Raw genomic sequence first — 19,699 nt, forward strand, 5'->3', positions numbered from 1 at the left:
GTCTCCGTCCCTATCCCTAGTGCCTATCGCTGTCCCCGTTCCTGTCCTACTGTCCCCATCACTGTTCCTTATGTCCCCATCCTTGTCCCTAATACCCTCATGGCCCCAACCCGTTCCCACGTCCCCATCCCATCGTCCATCCCTAACGTCCCCATCCAATCCCCATGTCCCCATTCCTGTCCCGTCCCATCCCATCCCTACTGTCACCATCCTTGTCCCTATTGTCCTTATGTCCCCATCCCATCCCATCCCCGTGTCCCCATCCCCAGCTTACACCCTCCCTCCCTCCCAGCTCCACGGGTGTAAGACCCCGGCGGTGCCGTGTCCTTGTTAAAATCTGATTAGTGAGAGATGCCGGATGCCAAAACCAATAGTACAGATTTTATTTAACAATAAAATGTGAGGTAGAGAAAGAAAGAAATAGAAAAGAGGGATTGTGTGTGTGTAGAAAGAGAGGGATCAGTCAAGCAGAAGATTGTCACTACCCGTGGGTCCCTCAGCATCCCGTTGGTCCTTCTTCACCTTGATCTTCATGGTGGTGGAGGTCCCGAGGTTGTACAATTTTGCAAATGAAGGCATAAATGCTCATTGGCTACACAGTTCCTTTATTCCATTGGTAAAATGATTCCCTCTCTTCTAATGCTAATTAATCCCATGCTCAGTCTTTCTCTTCGAGTCCGTGGTTGCAATTTCCCCTACCAGAACTACCTTTTACCCAGCTGGAGCTTCTTCCATTTACCACAGTTACCGTGTTGGCTTTCCTTGTGGATTCTGTGTCCATTATCAGTGACTCATTCTTCTCTCCCAGTCGTGTTTACCACCCCTAATCTGAGAAAATGCTCAGACAATAGCACTTTTATCTTATCTCAAATTCCTCTTAATTTAATGGCTTAATTTACATAAAAGTCTCAGTCATAGTCGGCAGGGGGAAGAGGAGCTTCGGTGGTTGCAGTTGCTGCCGGTCCCATACCTGGGGGTCATCTGTTTGACCCGTGATATCTGATATGTGATATGTGTATGAGCAGTTGCCCCTCCAGCTTGTCTGGATGTGTTCTCCAGGATGTGCCAGTGCCATCGTGCTGCTCCCTTCTGTGCCCATCTCATGGCAAAATCCTTCTGTGGCACCAGACTTTGAGACAGGCAACTGCGACCTCCAAGTACTTGTGCTTACCTGCCCTTCCTCCTCCTCTGTGGCTGCAGAGACCTTGTCCCAAGACGCTGTGACCCCAGTTCACCTGGCTGGGGGTGACACAAGCTGGGGAGGTCTCAGCTGCCCCCTGTCACTGGTGGAGGTGGCTCAGAGCTGGAGTCAGCCAGGGACTGGACATGGATCCCACCTGGACATGCTGGTCACCTTGCCACACCCTCCTGAGTGCTCAGGGACACCACTGCTGCGGGCTGGGGGTCACTGCCATCATCCCCAAAAACCTGTCCAGAGCCAGGGCTCAAGGTAACAGACTGCAGCAATGTTTATTCCTGTACAAACAATTACAAAACATGGGTGCTCCACTGCTTCCCCCAGCACCGAGCCCCCCAAAACCCCAGCCACAGCCAGAGGGAAACTGAGGAAGGGATTCCTGCCAAGGCTCAGCCCCCAAACACACCATATTTAGGTGCTTTCCCCAGATCAACTTCTCTGCTGCTGAGACGTTAATAACAAAGTCCTGTCCCAGCCACAAGGTGCCAAGAGGCACCACTGCCCCTCACCACCTGACCACTTCCAAATTGTTCATAGTCAGCTGCTGGCCTTTTGTTACCACTAATGAGCAGCCCCTGCTCATTCCTTCATTCAGGAAACCCAAATATAAACCACAGGATTAGAAGCAGGGAGAAAAAAAAGCCAAAACCTCCAGAAAACCCCCAAATCCCATCTTTCAGCTAGAAGAGGTTTTGGCAGTGTGGGGCACAGCGGTGCTGGGAGGGGCAGGTGTTTTTGGGGTGCTGGGACAGGGAGGATGACAATGTCATCCCATGGGGTCCCACCAAAAACTGTGGGGTTCTGCTGTGGGAAGGATGACTGAGGACTGGGATGAGGGGGCTGGGGATCGCAGAGGGGGCTGAGCTCCAAGAGGGGGTCTCCCCACCCAGACAGTTGGGGGAAACAGTCTCTGTGGTGACCCCAGAACTGGAGCAAACCAAAACTGAGCCGAGGGCACCTGGAACCCCCTTACAGGCTCACAGGGGCTGCAATGTGCGTGGACCAGGATGGGGCAGGACATCATGCCCAAGTATCCTGCACACGGAAGGGGGAACACCCCAAATCTTACATTCACCACTTGGTCCCCAAAAACCAGCTCAAAACCCAATACATCCCAGGTGCAAGGAGCCACCGCGCACAACAGCAGGCGTCCTGTGAGAGGCGGCTGGTGGCACCCTGGTGCCAGACTCCCACTGCTCCCAGGGGGATGCAGGGGAACCCCCATCCATCCCAGCTCCAGGGGTCTGCCCAGCAGGTGTGGGGCACCCCCTAGGTCCAGGTGGGGTGGGAGAAGGTGATGTTGTAGAGGCCGGCCCAGCTGGCAAAGACTCTCTTCTCCGTGATGAAGCGGTGGTGGTTGCCCCTGCGGCTGCGCTCGTTGTGGATGTAGGTTGTGCACTCGTCGGGGCCCTTTGGCTCGTAGTAGTGGTAGGGCAGGCGGCGGGGTGGGGGGTGGCGGCTGCAGTGGGGGAAGAAAAGCCGGGTGAGCCCCATGGTGGGGTCAGGGTGCTGGCGTGGGGGGCCTGGGGGCTCTCCTCACCCGCAGTAGCTGGGTGGCACCATGCCATAGACGTGGACGGCGTCGCACAGCTCCACCGCGATCACCATGGTGAACCAGCCAGTGCTGAGCCACGAGCGAGACTTCTCCCTGGGCAGGAGAAACAACAGGGAGAATGACAGCGGTGAGCTGATGTGGGTAATGGACCCCCTCAGTATCCCCAACGTGCCTCAGGGACCCCCAGCTCAAAGCTGCAACCCATGAAGCAGCTCCAAGACTCAGCTCTGCCTGGGGAACCTGGAGAAAGGGGGACACAGCACAAGAGGCGGCTCTGAGGTACCTGTCCTTCCCTGTCTCTCCCCGAAACAGATCATCAAACTGCTTCATGCGGCCAGGGGAGACAACGTAGGCTGTCATGTTGGGGAACGAGGTGCAGACACGCTGGATGATCTTCAGGAGGCTCTTCTGCATCTTGATGGGCGGCCCCCAGAAGATGAAGATGGTCTCTGGGGTCTTGTTGACAAACTCCTGGGGCCGCTTGAGGACACGGTAGAGGCTGGAGTGGGCCACCACGCGGAAGCTGGTCTTATTGCCCACATCAGCATTGTAGCCTGTGGTGGGAGCATCGTTCATGCGGATGGTGCACTCAGCCCCATCGATGACCGCGCCCAGGTGGGTGCCCAGGAGGTGGCTGGAGCTGGTGACGATGACGCATTGGTGGCAGCGGGCAGTCAGGGTCTGGTGGTGACAAGTGCCATCAGCAGGTGACTTTCGGTGTCACTGCGGACAGGGTACTGTTCCCTGCGGAGCCACCGTCCTCGGGAGGGGACAGTTTGGCCGGATGTCAGCAGAGGGACAGACCCTGTGTCACCGCCGAGGCGCGGCCCTGCTGCCCAGCTCGTACCTTGTTCCCGCAGACGGGCAGGTACCCGCTTTTCACCCCCCACTTCTTGAGGTCGGGGGGCCGGCGGGCTCTGCCCCGCAGGCGGCTGTAGGGGAAGACCTCGTTCCCGTTGCCAGAGCTGTAGATGATCAGCAACATGATCAGGGCAAAGAGGACCCCCAGGGCGGCGGCGCGCTGGCTCTGCGGGCAGGGGGAGAGCATCAGCCGCTGCCCCCACCCCGCGGGGCTCAGCATCCGCCCCGCTCCCACGGCATCTCCAGCAGGATGCCTGCCATCCCCGGGAGGTCCCCGAGGTGATTCACCGGCACTCACCGCGCTGCCACTCATGTCTCTGTGCCGGCCTCAGCACACAGCGATCGCTGGCGTCCCGTGAGCACCTGCAAGGCATGTGGTCACCCCCAGCCTGGCCCGTGGTCCCCAAGCTGCTGGGCTGGTGGGGGTACAGGATCAGGAGTACACAGGATGAGTCTCCAGGTCCCCCTTTGAAGAGGAGAAAAATCCCCCGGCATTTATGAGGAGAAAAATGCTGTGGACAGAGGCTGAGCAGACCCCGGGGTGTGAAAGAGCCAAACCCAGCAGCAACTTGTGCCTGATGGACCCCCATGCTAAGCTGGGTCTAAGGAGGATTATCCTCCCCTCGTGGGGATGAAACCACTCAAACCGCAGGGTTAGGGAGGGTCAACCTGCTGCTCGTGCAGTGAAATTCCATTAAAACCACAGCCACAGGAGTCTTGGATCAGAAGGGAATGGAAGCAAGTGAGACCTGCTCCACTCAGTGCATGCATGGGACTGCATCTAGCAGACCTGCAGGGACCTCTCCAGACCCGCGACCCATTCTAACTTCCACTCAAAGCGGAGTGACCTAGTTTAGTTTTGGGAGCCCGGCTTAGCGAGCCCCAGCCATTCCTGGAGCGCTCCGAGCAAGTGGAAATTAAAAACCATTGAAGCCTCTTTGCTAATTTGTCACAAGGAAAATTATGCAACAGCCTGAGATCAACCCCTGGGGGGAGCTGACACCTCGAAACGCTCTCAGGGCTGGTGGTGGTGGTGCCAGAAGGTACCAGCCTACCCGGGGAGCCCAGGCCATGGCCGGGCGCCGTGATGCTGGGGGAGCTTCGTCGTGCAAAGGCTGGGGACGCTGTGGGATCCCCACTCACTCGCGGACCCCACTTCGCTCTCTCCGTAGCTCTCGGGGCCATGCCCACGGAGGGGTGCGGGCGGCGGGACCCCGCGGCCTTACCTGGTGGGGGTTCTCATGAGGAGTCCGTCACCTCCTGCGCCCCGCGGGCGGCGGGCGCTGCCCGGCCCCTCCGGCGGGCTCGGCCATGGCCCGGGCCGGGGCTCACGCTGCCGCTCTGCGGGAAAAGGCTCCTTCAGACCCGGCCCCCTTCCTCCTGGGGGTTCCCCAGCCCCGGATGCGAACCCTCCCGCCCTCCGGGAAGGGAAAACCCGCCCGGCCCCGGGTGCGAACCTCCCGGCGCTCCTACGCGCCGGTCCTCCCCCGCACGGGGAGCGTCCGCCCACCCCCGGCAGCGGCCGCGGCGACACGGGAGGGAGCCGGACCCTTCCCACCCCTCCAGCCCCCGTGCACTGGCCCCGAGCGGGCCCGGCGAGGTGCACCGACCGCTCCGCCCCGCCGTGAGCGCCCAGACAGCTGCCGATGTTGATAACGCTGCCGCTGCCGTTACTGATAGCGCTGCCGATACCGATCGCGCCGCTGCCGCCGCCCAGGCCGGGTCCTAGTGCCGCCCTTCCGATACCGGGAGCACCGCCGGGTCCTAGTGCCGCCCTCTCGGTACCGGGAGAGCCGCTGGATCCTAGTGCCGCCCTCCCGGTACCGGGAGAGCCGCTGGGCCCTAGTGCCGCCCTCCCGGGATGGGGGAGCCGCTGGATCCTAGTGCCGCCCTCCCGGGATGGGGGAGCCGCTGGATCCTAGTACCGCCCTCCCGGTACCGGGAGAGCCGCTGGATCCTAGTGCCGCCCTCTCGGGACCGTGAGCACCGCCGGGAAAGGCCGGGACTGATCCCCTGGTCCCCGAGGGCACCGGTGTGGGCAGCGGAGAAGGGAGCAGCGCTGCCCGCCGTGCCTGACCCGCTGCCGGGTGCAGCGCATTGCTGGGATGCCGAGATCTCCCCCGCGCTGGCCGGGCTGCTCAGGGCCCCGCTCTGGGGGGGATTCGGAGCAGGGAGAGGGCTCCACCGCTGATAAGGACCTGCATCCCTGACGCCTGTCCAGAGGGATTCTGGCTGCGGTGTGCCGGTGATGCCTTGCCCTGCGTAGGGCTGTAGCAGCTGAGGTAACCGGCAAAGAGTTCCATGGGCTCCTCTGCTGCACTGCCCTGCAGGAAGCAGCCCTGGCAGCTCCCCCAGACCCTGGACCACTCATTCTTCACTGCACCCCAGCATCTCTGCCCCTCCTCTTGCCCCTGGCCACCCCCAGACGCCCCCGGACCCACCCAAACATGTGGCATCCGTTTACATGTTCGAAGGGCTGCTGTGGGCTCAGGGCCAGGCACATGCCCATGGCATGTCCCATCTCTCCAGGGACATGGGAGCTGCCAGTGCCCTGTGACAGCCCAGCAGCAGCGAGCCCTGTGGGACTGAGGATCACCCCAAACCCAGCACCCACCCTGCATCGATGCAGCTGCTGGTTCCCAAATAACTTCAACTGCTTTCAGCACCCTCTTCCATGTTTAGGCTCAGCTCTACCCCCTTGTCACCTCCCCCTCTTATTTATAGCCTGGCAGCCTGAGATGAGCTGTTGAGTAACCCTCCTCCCTCACTCCCTGTCCTGTCCTGCAGCCATAAGGGGCACAGCAAAGGGCACAGCAAGGAGCACAGCAAGGGGCACCACTGAATTAAAAACAGTTTTAATGGCCACATTTGCTTTGGTCTGAATCCAAGGACACTTGTGACAAGGCAACTCAGAGCCCCTAGGGCACATATGGCTCCAGGGCTTCCCAGCTGAGTAGATGCAGGCACCAAGCAGCAGAAGGTAGAGCCTGCACCCTACACCCAGCACTGTCCAGAGGGCATAAGTGGGGCAAGGACCACAGTACAGCTTTGTCCCTGTGAGAGGCACCAGTTTACGGCCCTGGTGGGGCTGGGCATTTCTGCCCCATGTCCTGCTGGAGTGAAGTAGCATGTCTAATCCTGCATTAAACAGTCCTCCTAGTAGAGAGAGCAGAAAACCAGGTCTCCTTGGGTCCATCCAGGCAGGCATTTGGAGCTGGTGGGGCTGCATGGGTCCAGTTCTTGCCCCCCATGTACCAACAGGGGGTTCCCAGCCCATCCACCAGCTGGGGAAACAGGCACTGCTGCTGCAGAGACGGAGACTCCCCGCTCCAGGGCTTGGCAAAAGGTGTCCAACCGTGGCACTGGCACAGCTGAGACATGTTGCTGCAGGATGAGAGCCGCCCTGCTGCCGAGGTTCCTGCTGCCTCGCCCCATGGCTGGCGCCCTACCTGCCTGCCCAAGATGAGTGGTTGAAGACGATGTTCCTCCTCTTGGCCCAGCGGGAGAAGATGGCTTTCTCGGTCATGAAGCGGTGTCCGGCACGGCGAGCTCGCTCATGCATCAGGTACATCTTGCACTCGTCCAGCCGGCCCTTCTCAAAGTAGTGGTACGGCACGCTGGAGTGGTTCTTTTCCCTGGCACGAGGACACAGGGTGAGTGTGGGACATGGGGGGACACCAGACCACCCCACGCCTGCCCCTGCCACCCCCACACACCTGCAGTAGCTGTCGCTGACCATGCCAAAGACACAGATCTGCTCGCACAGCTCCATGGCCAGGATCATGGTGAACCAGCCCGTGCTCAGGAAGGAGCCGGATTTCATCCTGCAAAGCATCGTGGTCACACTGGAGCGGGTGGCACTGTGGAGCTGGCACACCCATGTCACGGGTGCTCGATGCGGGGACAGGTGGGATGTCAGAGGGACCTGATGGGGCTTCTCAGGATCCAGCAGTACCTGTTCTTCCCTGTCTCATTTTGGAAGACATCGTCACAGTATGTCATCTTCTCCTCGGTCAGGGTGTAGATCTGCAGCTGGGGGTACTTCTCCATCACCTTGAGCAGTACCTGGTAGGTTGAGCCCATCTTCTCCCTGTTCATCTTCTTTGCTGGCCCCCAGATGAAGTAGAGGGTCTCTTGGGACTGCTGGAAGAAGTAGGGCTGGTTCCCCAGCAGCAGCGGAACGCTGGTGTGTGAGACCACCCGGATAGTGCTGCGTGCCCCCACGTCCTGCTCGTAGCCGGCGGTGGGGGCATGGTTCATGCGCAGGACACACTCCTGCCCGTCGATGGCCTGTCCCAGCTGTGAGCCCAGCATCTGCCCCGAGCTGGAGACGACGGCACAGTGGCGGCACAGCGCTCGCTCCAGCGGCTGCGGGGAGATGCACCGTCAGCTCCTCCTTCCCTCCCGCAGCAGCTGGGTACACCACAGCCCCTGCCTGCCCTTCCCAAAGGACAGGAAAACTGAGGCACAGGCGGGCCGAGCTGCCCCACCAGCCCCAGCGCTGCCCCATCCCCACGCACCTTCCCGTCGGGAACGCGGCTGTATCCCTGGAAGCTGCGGACGCTGGATGTGGCGGGGCTGCCCCGCAGCCCCGGGGCCCGGCAGCAGGGCTGGGCGCGGGTGCGGTAGCACAGCAGGATGTACAGCACCGCCACCACCACGGCGCACACCAGCGTCAGGAAGAGCCGGACCTAGAAGCAGAGCGGGGGGAGCTCTCCGGGGCCGTCCACGTGCACCGGCCCGGTGCCGGATGCCGGTGGTGCCGTGGCCGTGAGGGAGCTGCCGCTCGGAGGGTGCTGAGGTGTGCTGCGGGGAGTGCTGCGGGGTGCCGGGCCCGGCTCGCTTCCTGCAGCGGTGATGCCCGCACGCCCTCCGGGCTCCGTGCCGCCCGTGGGCATCGGCAGCAGCGGGGCTCGGCCCCCTCCGGCACCACTTCTAGGGCGAGCGGCTCCCCGAGGGTGGCGGGGGCCCCTAGCCCCCTGCCCCAGCGGGTACTCACCAGCGTCTTCATCCTCGGGGGGCTGGCGAATCAGCGGGCGGGGTCCGGGGGTCACCGGGAGGCTGGGGGCTCGCACCCTGCAGGCGGAGCGGGCTCAGCGGCGGCACCCGGGGGGAGGTCGCCCAGAGGGATCCCCACCGTCCCCCAACGCCCGGGGTTCATCCCACGCATCGTGCCGGGACCTTCCCGTGGCCATTAGCGGGATCCCCCCACGCACCCTCATTCCCACGGCCCCCCGACGTGTCCAGCTCCCCCCTCCGTGCCCCGCTCCCCCCGTGCCTCCGCGGCTGCCGCTCCGCGGGCAGGGGTCGGGGCCGGGCTGTCCCCCCGGTGCGGCGTCCCCTGTTCCCACTCACCGAGCCGGGAGACCCCAGCGCCGCCGCCGGCGGGACCCGCATCCCGCCCGGAGTGGGGCCGGCGGGGCGGAGCCGAGCGGGCACTGCCGGGACCGGCACCGGGACCACCCCCGGGACCGCCCCCGGCCGCCCCGCCCCGAGAGCCGGCTCCGCCGGGGACGCGCCCGCCCGTGCCCGCGGGCTCGTGCCCGGCACCCACCCCGTGAGTCCCGATCCCCATCGCCGCCTCTCTCCCTACCGTGTGCCTCGGTAGCGATCCCATGGCTCCTTCCCACTCTTGCTCTGCCCTCTCAGGCTGCCCTCCCGCTCGGGATCCTGCGGCCTCCTCGTCCCCTGTGCTCTCTCGCCTCCGTGCACCACCAGCTCCCGATGAGCCCAGGGACACCACAGGGATGCGGAATGGCTCAGGAGTGGGAGCAGGCAAGTGAGATCCTCGGTACCCCAGACCCCATCACCTGCAGCTGCTCCTACCAGGGTCCAGTCACAAAGCACCCACAGGAAGCGTCCCCAGAGACAGCTGTTTTGTTGGCCCAGGGTGGGGCACTGGATTTGTCGCATTGGTGATAGAGATACACGAGATGTAACCTTGAAACCAATCCCCGACACTGTCCTAAACAGGCCTGGAATCAGAGGGAGAGGAAGTGACAGGGACACCGCCTCGCTCCTGCACAGGAAGCGAGGCCGGAGGGGGAGGTCACACCTGGAGCTGCTCAGTCACCACCGAATTCTTCCACCCTTTACTTCCTTCTGCCCCAGCCCCAAACCACCCTTGTGGGGTGGGCTGAGCCCCGGCCAGCAGGTGAGGAGTGAGGAGCAGGGAAGGGCAGCAAGGGGTTCAGCAAGGCCTGGCAGCCTCTGCAAGAGCTGCAAACAAACCTGCAGCCAGAGCCTCGCCTCTGGACCCTCTGCTGGCTCCTGCAGCCACATTCAGCTGTAGCCCCCAGGGTGCCCCAAGCCACCAGCATCACCCCCAGGTAGGATGAGAGACCGTGGGACGTGCTGCTGGCAGGAAGTTCACAGTACATGCAAGTAAGGGTTAGAGTGCCCCAAATCTGCCCTCCCCGGGCAGGGTACGGCAGCCTCAAGCATGGCAGAGCCAGCACCAAGTTGGGACAGGTTCTCTCTGATGCCTCCCTGCCCGACCTCACCAGCAGGACCTTTTCAGCAGGATGTCAGGCACTGCCAGGGCCATGCGGCTGAACACACCCTGGCAGGCTTGTGGCACCCCTTGGCACGGGCAGAGGACAGGCAGTGAGACCTTACAGACCTTTATTGAGGGTGATCCTGCTCGCCGTGGTCCAGGGGAGCTGCCAGGGCAGCAGCTGCTGCCAGGAGAGGAAGCCCCACAGGGGAAGGGCACTGCCACCACACCTGCCTGCTCAGCCCCAGCCTGGCTGGCACATGGAGCCTTGTCCAGGGCAGGAATCCTGCCAGGACTGACAGCTGTGATGGGAACCACACCCAACAGTTCCCTGTGATCCAGGACATCTTCTCACCTCCCCCTCAGCTGGGTGGGACGCAGAGAGCAGCACTGTCCCCACACCCTCTGCACACCCAGCCTCATGGGAGTCCCTCTTCAGAAAGGCAAGAGCCCCCAGCACTGTGATTACCCCTTCCAGAAGCAAATGGAGAAGGCAAACCTTTCCTTTCCAAACCCAAACTCTCATTTCTCTCCTCTCAGACTTGAATCAAAAAAACCCTCCACAAACTCTAAGTAAATTTTTAAATAAAATTCCCAGAAGGAACAAACTACTGGGGAAGAAATGCCCAGAGAGTGGGCAGGGCAGCCCCAACTGGGGAACAAGTCCCTCAGCTGGGGCTCTGGTCCCTCACTTGATGAGCCTTGGATGAATCCTGCTTCTCTTTGGTCAGTGAATTGTAAACTACAGGTTTAGTCTCTGCAGGAGCGAACGTGGGAGCAGCTCAGTGCTGGGCACCTTGGAGATTCTGCCTGGAGCTGCAGGAAAAGTCTTTTCCTGGCTATGATGCCGCAGCGTGGGCACGTCCTCATCTCCTCAGCTGGGCCTTCAGTCTGATTTCTTGGCGTGTTTCCTGCTCTTCCACATGACAAACATTATAAAAACACCTGCCATGAGAGAGAGAACAGATTCAGGTAGGAAACTTTTAATTCCAGGCACTCGTACAACACCTTGTAATGAGAAACAATCTCAGCAGAGAGAGCAAGAAAATTCTGCTGTGCAGAGCCTCAAACAGCCAGAGTCACACACAAACACAGCCCCAAGTCCCTGGGGGACATGAGTATCACACATTAACTAAACCCCTAGCAACCCTCTTCTCACTTCCTAATTTAGAAGTTTCTAATTAGAGCAACAGAAATAACTCTCACCTATAAATAGCAGCAGCAGCAGCCCGGCTGCCACAGGGATGATAACTGCGTATTCCCGAGGCAGGAAATACCGGTGGATCCCATGGTCGCTGTCAATGAAGGGCTGCAGGGACACAAAGGGCTGTCAGGTGGGCACAACACCTCGAGATGCAGCCTCAAGGTTTCGGGAGAAATATGGAAATATCTGGAGTGAGATGGATTAAAAAAGGGTGCCCAGACCTGCAGGTGGCTCGGCCACGGAGACCAAGAGTGGGTGGGCAGTGAAGGGTTTGGCGTTAAGGGGACAATGAGGAGTGGCTCTGGGGCTGGCACAGGCTCTCACAGCCCTGGGGGCTCGAGGTGGGCAGAGCTGCTGGTGCAGAACACAGCAAATCCCTGTCTCTCTGCCCTGCAGGTGGGAGCAGCTGACACCGGCTCTGGTTATCCCAGCAGGATCCCTCTGCAGAGGCCAGTGGAAGGCTCTGGACACTAGGGAGCAGTGTGAGGATTCCCACGCAGCAGAGAACACTCCTACAGCTCTGGGAATGCCGGGAGCACAGACACGGATCAGAGAGGAGAATTCAAAACTCTTGGAGCTGGAGAGGAAGCTGGTGGGAGTTCAGACATTAGCCCAAGGCTGAACCTGGCCTCTTGCACCTGGAAAGCTCGTGAGGAGAAGTTTCTTTCCAGGGAAAAAAAATCACTAATGACTCAGCTGATGTATCCCCAGAAATGGGCAGCCTCACAACCACTTTTCCAGAGCCCTGCATTCCCTAAACTCTTGTCCTCCCTACCAGGCTTCAGATTTTTTTAACTCTATGTCTCCCTTTGTCATCTCCCACTAGAACCAGGAATGTGGGGGATGCAAATGTGGACATCGATGACTACACCTCCATCAGGGCCAGGCTTCAGCTCTTCCCAAAGGCTCATCCAGCCCTAGTTGGGTCAGCCTTTCTTCGAACAGCAGGTGGGCACCACAAGCAATGTTCGCTTTTGCCAGGAAAGGCCACGAACACCCAGATGGAACAAGGACTGCGCCAGCTCACAGAGGAAAATCTGCCCTGAAATTTTTAACCCAGAAGGCAAGAGTCCTATGGGCACACAGACACATCAGCGCTTGAACAGGGGCCAGGGAAACACCTGAGTGTGGGGTGACTGGGATTGTATTGGTCAGAGGAGCCCCGTACCAGCACGATGATCCAGAGGGTGTAGTAAACAAAGAGGACGAGACTGAAGGCGACCAGGCCAAACCCAACCAGCTGGTCCGTCGCTGTGGCCTGCAAAGGGAGAGACAGTCAGAGCGGGACTGTGCAGGATCGCCTGTGCGGGAGGGCTCCAGGCACCCGCTGCTGGTTACGGGAACGGGAAAACCCGGGGCAGGGGCACCGCGCGGCTGAGACACCGCGGCGGGATAATCCACGGTGGGCTGCCGGGCCCCGCCACAGGGAGCTCCCTGAGCCGGTTCACACACCGCATCCCACCCGGCCGGCCCCGGCAGGCGGCGGGGCCCGGTCTCTCCGCCGCCACGGCGGCCAGGGAGCCTCTCGAGGGCCCAGGGCCGCGGTTCAGCCCAAGCCCCCCGCGCTGCCGGGCCGAGCAGCGACCCTCCGTGCCCCCGCCGCGGGGCCCCGCTCCGGCCCGGGCCCGCACTCACCATGGCGCCCCGGCTTCCTCCCCGCCGGCCCCGCCTTTCCGGCGCGCCCGCCAATCAGCGAGCGGCCCGCGGAGCCCGCCCCGGCAGCGGCCAATCGGCGGGGGCGGGCGGGGCGCGCGGCGCTGGGCGGGGCGCGCGCGAGGCCCCGCCCCGAGCCCCGTCACATCCCGGAGCGGCGGAACGGCCGGAGAGGAGGCGGGACCGGGATCGGGACCGGGAGCAGTACGGGATGGGGAACGGGAACGGTACAGGCTCAGGAACGGTGCGGGATGGGGACGGAGAGGCGGAGGGGACGGCCCGGGTGCGGGGCTGGATGAAGAGCGCTCCTGCCTTCCTTGTCTCTGGTTACTGCTCGGAGCTCCTGCTGCTCCAGTGCCGTTGCCTTTACCTGTGAGCGGGGTGCCTCGGTTGCATCGACCACCGAGGCCCGGGACCTGCGGCAGGGACGGATCCTGACAGCAGCTCCATCCCCCGGGACACTGACATCCCACACCCCAGCCGTTCCTCCAAACACACCCGGCGGCAGCGGGAGGAAAGGAGCAACCGAGACCAAACAGCCAAGGGACAGACACAAGAGATAGAATCGGCTGCCTCCCCTCCCTGAGACAAGGGAAAAGGGAAGACCGTGCTGGGATGCAAAGGTGCTCTGACCTTTGTGTGGCTGAAGCTCTGGGAAGGTGGAAAAGGCAAAAGCTGCTTCCTCCCAGGGCTCTTGCTCCCCTCCAGCCTTGGCAGGCATCAGCAATGAGAATCTGGGCACTGAATTTGGCTCACCCATCATTAAGGGTGTGCTGAGCGAGGAGCTACTCAGGCACGAGCCCTGAGGATTCAGGGATAGTCCCTGGAGCCCTGCTGGGCTGTGGGCTCAATCCTCCAGGTGAGCTTGCTGAGGTAGCCCCAGCAGGAGGGGCAGTTTAGGCAGAGCCTAGGCTGGGACAGATAGGACAGAACTCAGGACGCTGCTGGCAACTCAGGCAGGTGTCACCTTTCCCCAGGATTGCTGCTTCCACAGGACTGGTGCCATGCTGCCAGCTGCCCTCTCCAGCCCTTCTCCAGCTCCAGGGAAAGGCTGGCAGGGATCTCTGCTCCCAGCTGCCAGAGCAATCCAAGAAGGCAAAGCCGAACTATTCTAGGCCTGAGCATGCCCTTCTCACCCCGTAGGAGATAATTAAAACAAGAAACAGAGCAACAAGAATCAGTGTGAAGTACCAAAAAAACCTTTATTTTTTTCCCCCAAACCATAACAACATTTGACATTATATTGATTTCCTCATATATTTGTTATTTCTCTACATTAGGAACCAGATACAGAAAATACAAACACGATCTGTTGAATCAAAGACGGCACAGCATTCCGTTAGAAAAAGAAACAAAAAAACTAGAGGAGCAAGATAGAAATGGTGAAAAATAGTCATTCCCTCCAGCCCAAACTTTCCAAGAATCATCATCAAAATAGAGCAGTGGAAGTAGCTTCTCTTTCTAAACGCACTTCTGCTTTAAGACAAAAGTTAGATTTATCTTTAGATTTTTCAAAGTAAAAAAATGTTAAACTATCTTTCAAGCAATTTGGGAAGTTTGCATAGACCCATTCCCTTTCCAAAAATATCAGCCATCTCTCTCTATAGAATCTGATACAAATCGAGTGCGCCTCAGCAGAAGGTCACCAAGCTCAATTCACTTTCAAGAAAATAAAACGTGATCTCCCCATTCCCCTCCCTCCCCCCACAAAAATATGGGCTCTACCGTTATTCCATGTGTTTGAGGCAAGTTACCAGGCTCAGCCACATCCCTCGCTCAGAGCTTCATCCAAATTCCTTTTCATTCCCCAGGTTTCCACGCCCGCTGCCTCCCGACGGGGCAGAGGCGCTCCGGAGGGCGCAGGGAGGGGGCTGATGGACACAGCTCTTAGGAGGGAAGTGGGGGGAATTTTGCCTTCATCAATCCCCCCCACCAGCGAGGAAGTGGCTTTTCAAGGACAAACACCTGCGACCAGGCAGAGTTTGTAGGAACTTGTCCCTGGGGACTGGCCTTGTCCAAAGGGCTCAGTCACCAGAGCAAGAACTCAGCTAGAGACCAGGTGGGGCAGCAGGGCTGGGGCAGGAGGGGCGGAGGATGGGGGTCTGCAGCCCCGGGGTAAGGCAGCGAGGAGGGGAGGGGGGAGCCCCTCGCCAGGAGGGGTTTAACTGCGGTGCTCTAGCGTACCTGGAGTGAGGTTTCTCCCAGAGGTTCCCGGCGGCAGTGCAGAGACCAGCTGCGCTGCCGCTCGCTTAAAAAGAAACAGCAACGACAAAATAAATAAAAAGTCAACCCCTCCTATTCGTATGAGAATGAAATACTATCTCTTTAGGCCTCCACCTGGTTTGGAACCCTCTAAAAACTGAAGCAAATGTTTAAAAGGGCTTGTTAAACTTTCTGCAGGGGGCATAGTGATGTGGCAATGAGGGGGGGAGAAATCACACGTCTGCTGCCCATCACTCCAAGGGTCAGAACAGCACGAGGCCCCCATTTAAAGTGCTGACCATACAAAAGATGATGATGAGGGAGCAACATCCTTCTCCCCCTTTTCCCATCACAATTTCCAACTGAAATCCATCTCCTTCACCAAGTAATGACTAAGCCTATTCTTTTGGACACTCAGTTTTATACTGGTTTTAAAAAAAGAAAAAAAAAAAGTTAGTAAAAAAGTTACACTGAATTTCCTAATGCTTTCCAATGTGCTTCCACCAACTAAAAGTCTAGAAACCAGGAGCAGAGCCCACATGTTCTGCTTGATCCCGAGACTGAGGCAGAGAGCCAGCTCTGCTCTCCAGGGCCAGCCAGGCATGAGCAGCCCTGATCATCAGCATCAGAGACCCAGGGGATGCAGAGTCTTGCCAATAAGGTCCTTTTACTTGTTTAAGCCACCTCTGAATCCCCTGAGAAGGGGAACAATGTAGGGAAGAACACTCCCCCCTAAGCCCCCCTGAAATAAAATATCAATGAAACAATAATGCAGTCAAAAAACACCAGCCTGCTGGGTTTGTATAAAAAAAGAATTCCATAAACTTCACAACAAAAAAAAAAAGAGAAAAACCCAAAGGAAACTAGCCAGCGGTTTGGGTCTGGAAACTGATTCAACTTCTTAAATGTTCAAAGTCCAACCAGGAACAGGCAGCAGCGATGCCACAAGGAAAAAAGTGCTCGCAAGATGCAGCTTCCTGAGGCAGCGGTGAGTGTGTGGGACAAGTGACCCCACAGCCACCACCTCAGGTGCCCACGGCTGCCTAGGGACTGCTGGGCATTGCTCGTGCTGGATGAGCAGCAGGAGCTCTGCATGGGATCTACAAATAGGAGCAGACTGCTCCTTCTTCCCTCCAGGTCTGCTCCAGGTGCCCCAGCTGTGCTGCACAAGGCTGCATGAGTAGGACTACTTACTCACTCAAAACCAGGGGCAGGAGAGCTAAAAACCACAAAGGACCTGTGGAGGCACTAACATGGAGACAAGGAAGAAATACCCTATGAGACACAGTTATCAGAAGCACAAGCAGTGATGAGCCAAGCCATTGGAAGAGAAGCCAAAGACACGCCCAGGTTGGCCACAGCGATGCCATGGAGCAGGTTATGCCTCTGCCAGCCTGGGAAGAAGAGACCAGTGCTCTCAAAAGCTCAACTGCTTCTCTTGCTTTTCTGGGAAGATATTCCTCCCTCTGTCTCACTGATTTCGTGACACGCCGAGCTGCCAGTGCCTCGGAGCAGCCGACTCCTGCCAATGGAGGGCAGAAGAATGCCCTGGGATCCCGACTGCTCTGACAGTGACTGCCATTGTTCTTCATGGGAACAGAAGCAAAGCAGCAAAAGTGAGCTGGGTTTTGGCCTCTTTCCTGGCTTATGCTTGCTCCTTTCAAGTCCTGGTTGGATCTGATTTCCTGAGGGGCTTTGTTGGCCCCTGGGGAGCAGCCAGACCCTTGGCTCTGCACGGCCATCCACAGACAGGGCAGAACAGCCACTGCTGTCCGAGTCTCCTGCCCTCACCCTGACCTGAGCAGACGGTCAGGCCAGGCCTGGCTTTCTGGCATTGCCCCAGGGAGAGAGAAAGACAAGCAGTTCTCTCCTTCCTGCAGACACGTGGCGCCCCAGGAACAGGGCAGGATGCTCAGCAGCCTGCAACTGAGTGCCAAACCTACCCAGGCTGAATGAAGAAGAGATCACCATTAAAAAAACCTAGCAAGTGTGAAAGTGTGAAAGAACTTTTGTTCTAGACAGTCTCAAAAGATCCAACACTTTTTCCCTACATGAAACAAAATCAAGGTGTTGTCTGTATCCCCTTTTTACCTTAATTCAGATTTATTTCCCTTTGACGGGAAAGGGTGGAAAAGATGCATATCCTATATGTGGTCTGTCCAAACACAGAAAGAAACCTCTTGCCTCAAAGAGAGAAACCATCAAAACACAGTAAGCAACTGTATAGTTTTACCACACTGCTGAGCACCCTCCCCATGCAGCATCCTTAGCTAGAAGGGTAAATAAATTAAAAAAAAAGCTAAATCAAGGCCCTTTCATTCCTTGTTTCTCATTCTGCCAGATTTCCAGTAGCTCGTCTGCATGCATTCTGGCCAAAGAGACCACAGTTAATGCTTTTTCTTCTCCTTTAACAGAGGCTTTACAGTAACTAAGAATTTGGAACAACGTGATCAGTTACAAATCTTTCCTTGCTGAACAGAATGAGTGTGTGCTTGCACACACACACCAAAGTGTCAGAGGGGAGCCGGGTCCTGGAGCGTGGAATTGCTCCGAGGGCACGGCTGCTGAGCGCTACCACAGTCCACTGGCAAAAGAGGAATGGGCACGACACAGAAATAGCTTATCAGCTGAGGGGCTCTGTACAGGGAGGGCTGCAAGCACAGCCTGCTGCTGGCCCACAGCCAGGGCCTGCCCAGATCCTCGCTGGCAATTCGGCTGCCAGGAGAATCTCCAAGTGGGAGCTGAAAGGGATTGACATCTCTGCCACACACTGCAAGGAAAAGTGTCAAACAACTGCAGAAACCAAACCCAAAGAAGGGCAATTGAAAGATCAACCAGAGAACAGTCTGAAGCCTTGTCAGAAGAGTTCACTCACCACAGAGCAGGTCAGAACAGCTGCTGTGGCTAATGCAGCAGCAAACACCCATTCTACCCTTGAAGGCAGAGACAGTAGCTTCTCCCCAGCCCCAGAAGGAACCAGCTCAGGCACAGATCTCTGCTGACAAGGCAAGAAAGGCCAAGCAACACCAAATCCCTTACTGGCCCAGGCCAAGAGAGGCAATCGACATCACCACCACAACAGAGAGACCACTACAGTCAACTGCATCCAGCTCTGGCCCAGGGAAGGGCTGTCAGACAAGATCCTTTTCACAGTCCAAGAAGGGCAGTTCCCTTCCTGAGCCAATGAAACAAGGAAAAAAAAACAAAACAAAAAAAGAGGCTTTGTATTCCAAGCTCCAACAGGACTATTTGCTGAATCAGTCCAGCAAACACAGATTATACTCCTGGAATAGTGAGTAGAAGCCTCCTCCAGGTAAAATCTGTAACCTCTAAAGTGCTCCTGCTAATGCTAGTTGATGAACACCCCCTTCCATGCCCAGCAGTGGAAGGGCTGCTGCAGTCAGTGGTGTGACGAGCACTCACATTGAACCGTTCACCAACTCCCAGCTGGATTGCGGTAGTTTTCTGAAATGCACTTTTGGGAAGTATTTCCTATGAGAAGATGTTGTCTGGGGATGTGAGGATAGGAAGGTGAACTGTACACCACAGCATACCTTGTTCAGTAAAACCATTGCCTCGGGAGGTGATGTTCCCTTGCAGAGTCAGTGGAATAAAGCATCCTGCAAGCGGCCATGTCACCGTGGCCCCAACAAGCAGCTCTGGGTTTGGTTAGAATGGTTTCCCCCACCCCCAGTGGTTTGAAGAGTTCACAGTGGTATAACCCAATGTTTTGGGGAGACAGAAACTGAGAAGTCCCCTGCTGCAAGTGAATGGGTGGAATGAGGGATGCAGATGAGCAACATCCTCTGGGACTAGCCCAAGGATAAGCCCCACAGACACCCTGTGTCTGAGCAGGAACAGGGGGGATGCATGCACTGGAAGGACCAGGAAGCAGAGAAGGACAATGCCAATGCAGGGAAAGTGCATGTTCTGGAGTGGTCTCGGAGTAGTTCTGCAGTGCAAACATATGGGGAGGGGTGTGGAGAAATCCCTTCTGGAATGCTGCATGAAGAGAGGTAAAGGTTGGCATCCATGTGGCAGCGGACTGGGTAGGGGGCCTGTGTCCAACAGCTCTACCCTGTTCTTCACATTTAGTGGGTTTCAATCACCACTGGCTCGTAAACTCCAGATGAGACCCTGGGGAGGCAGAGGGGGAGAGGGGCTGGTTATTTTCCACAGTCATTTTGAGCAACCAAGCTCTGATTCAGAGCTCTCCACTCTCAAACATCATCTTCTATGCCCACACAGAACACTGCCAGCAACGAGTCAGCCTTGTGGGAAGTCAGTCCTTGGAATACAGAGGGGACAAAGAGGTGGCAAGTCAGCAACAGCACTGGAGAGGGCTGGCTGTGACACATGGACCCTTCAGGGCACAGCAAAGGGGGAGGGAGTATCCTATCCAGAACAAAGAGCCTGGCTTTGCTGTGCTCCCAGTTTTGTTACTGACTTGATACATCTCTGCACTACCATCCCTGCTCTTTTTAATTCAACTGAAAATATGCAATAAAGCCTCAAACGCAACTGGCCAAG

At 58.1% G+C, this 19,699-nt stretch overlaps 4 protein-coding genes across 5 annotated transcripts in view; all 4 read right to left on the bottom strand.

Moving 5' to 3' along the window:
• Window positions 1-1,445: 1,445 nt before the first annotated feature.
• Window positions 1,446-5,071, bottom strand: ST6GALNAC6 (ST6 N-acetylgalactosaminide alpha-2,6-sialyltransferase 6). Of its 2 annotated transcripts, none has more exons than XM_040083576.2 (6): window positions 4,841-5,071; window positions 3,913-3,977; window positions 3,601-3,780; window positions 3,037-3,434; window positions 2,739-2,846; window positions 1,446-2,657 (listed from the first exon to the last, which is right to left on the bottom strand). In XM_040083576.2, the coding sequence occupies exons 2-6, from the start codon at window positions 3,925-3,927 to the stop codon at window positions 2,468-2,470; spliced, it is 891 nt and encodes a 296-aa protein (XP_039939510.1). In that variant the 5' UTR covers window positions 3,928-3,977; window positions 4,841-5,071; the 3' UTR covers window positions 1,446-2,467. The 2 variants fall into 2 exon arrangements, with proteins under 2 accessions (XP_039939510.1, XP_039939509.1); XM_040083575.2 differs by having other exon boundaries at window positions 3,913-4,080.
• A 1,382-nt stretch (window positions 5,072-6,453) lies between these two features.
• On the bottom strand, window positions 6,454-9,025 carry ST6GALNAC4 (ST6 N-acetylgalactosaminide alpha-2,6-sialyltransferase 4). Its single transcript, XM_040083301.1, has 6 exons — window positions 8,970-9,025; window positions 8,614-8,690; window positions 8,135-8,305; window positions 7,570-7,982; window positions 7,331-7,438; window positions 6,454-7,249 (listed from the first exon to the last, which is right to left on the bottom strand). The coding sequence occupies exons 2-6, from the start codon at window positions 8,623-8,625 to the stop codon at window positions 7,060-7,062; spliced, it is 894 nt and encodes a 297-aa protein (XP_039939235.1). The 5' UTR covers window positions 8,626-8,690; window positions 8,970-9,025; the 3' UTR covers window positions 6,454-7,059.
• A 1,650-nt stretch (window positions 9,026-10,675) lies between these two features.
• DPM2 (dolichyl-phosphate mannosyltransferase subunit 2, regulatory) lies at window positions 10,676-12,972 on the bottom strand. The gene is made up of 4 exons (XM_040083323.1): window positions 12,950-12,972; window positions 12,483-12,572; window positions 11,317-11,419; window positions 10,676-11,055 (listed from the first exon to the last, which is right to left on the bottom strand). Exons 1-4 carry the CDS (start codon window positions 12,950-12,952, stop codon window positions 10,997-10,999), a joined length of 255 nt encoding a protein of 84 aa, XP_039939257.1. The 5' UTR covers window positions 12,953-12,972; the 3' UTR covers window positions 10,676-10,996.
• A 1,173-nt stretch (window positions 12,973-14,145) lies between these two features.
• Window positions 14,146-19,699, bottom strand: part of EEIG1 (estrogen-induced osteoclastogenesis regulator 1) — a 37,740-nt gene continuing 32,186 nt past the window's right edge. Inside the window, exon 12 of the mRNA XM_040083191.2 lies at window positions 14,146-19,306. Coding sequence (XP_039939125.1) covers window positions 19,261-19,306 — 46 coding nt within the window. The 3' untranslated portion in view covers window positions 14,146-19,260. The remainder of the gene's footprint in view (window positions 19,307-19,699) is intronic.

Source organism: Hirundo rustica, chromosome 20, assembly GCF_015227805.2.
Source record: "Hirundo rustica isolate bHirRus1 chromosome 20, bHirRus1.pri.v3, whole genome shotgun sequence".
Classification (NCBI taxonomy): Eukaryota; Metazoa; Chordata; class Aves; order Passeriformes; family Hirundinidae; genus Hirundo; species Hirundo rustica.

Excerpts from the sequence above, each read along its gene's own strand:
- ST6GALNAC6 (XM_040083576.2), bottom strand. Across the intron at positions 3,435-3,600 it reads TGCCCGTCTGCGGGAACAAG|ACCCTGACTGCCCGCTGCCA; the intron begins GTACGAGCTGGG and ends TGTCACCACCAG. Across the intron at positions 2,658-2,738 it reads GTGCCACCCAGCTACTGCGG|CCGCCACCCCCCACCCCGCC; the intron begins GTGAGGAGAGCC and ends CCCCCACTGCAG.
- DPM2 (XM_040083323.1), bottom strand. Across the intron at positions 11,420-12,482 it reads CCCTCTGGATCATCGTGCTG|CCCTTCATTGACAGCGACCA; the intron begins GTACGGGGCTCC and ends GTGTCCCTGCAG. Across the intron at positions 11,056-11,316 it reads GCTGCTGCTGCTATTTATAG|GTGTTTTTATAATGTTTGTC; the intron begins GTGAGAGTTATT and ends CTCTCATGGCAG.
- ST6GALNAC4 (XM_040083301.1), bottom strand. Across the intron at positions 7,439-7,569 it reads AATGAGACAGGGAAGAACAG|GATGAAATCCGGCTCCTTCC; the intron begins GTACTGCTGGAT and ends GATGCTTTGCAG. Across the intron at positions 7,250-7,330 it reads GTCAGCGACAGCTACTGCAG|GGAAAAGAACCACTCCAGCG; the intron begins GTGTGTGGGGGT and ends TCCTCGTGCCAG.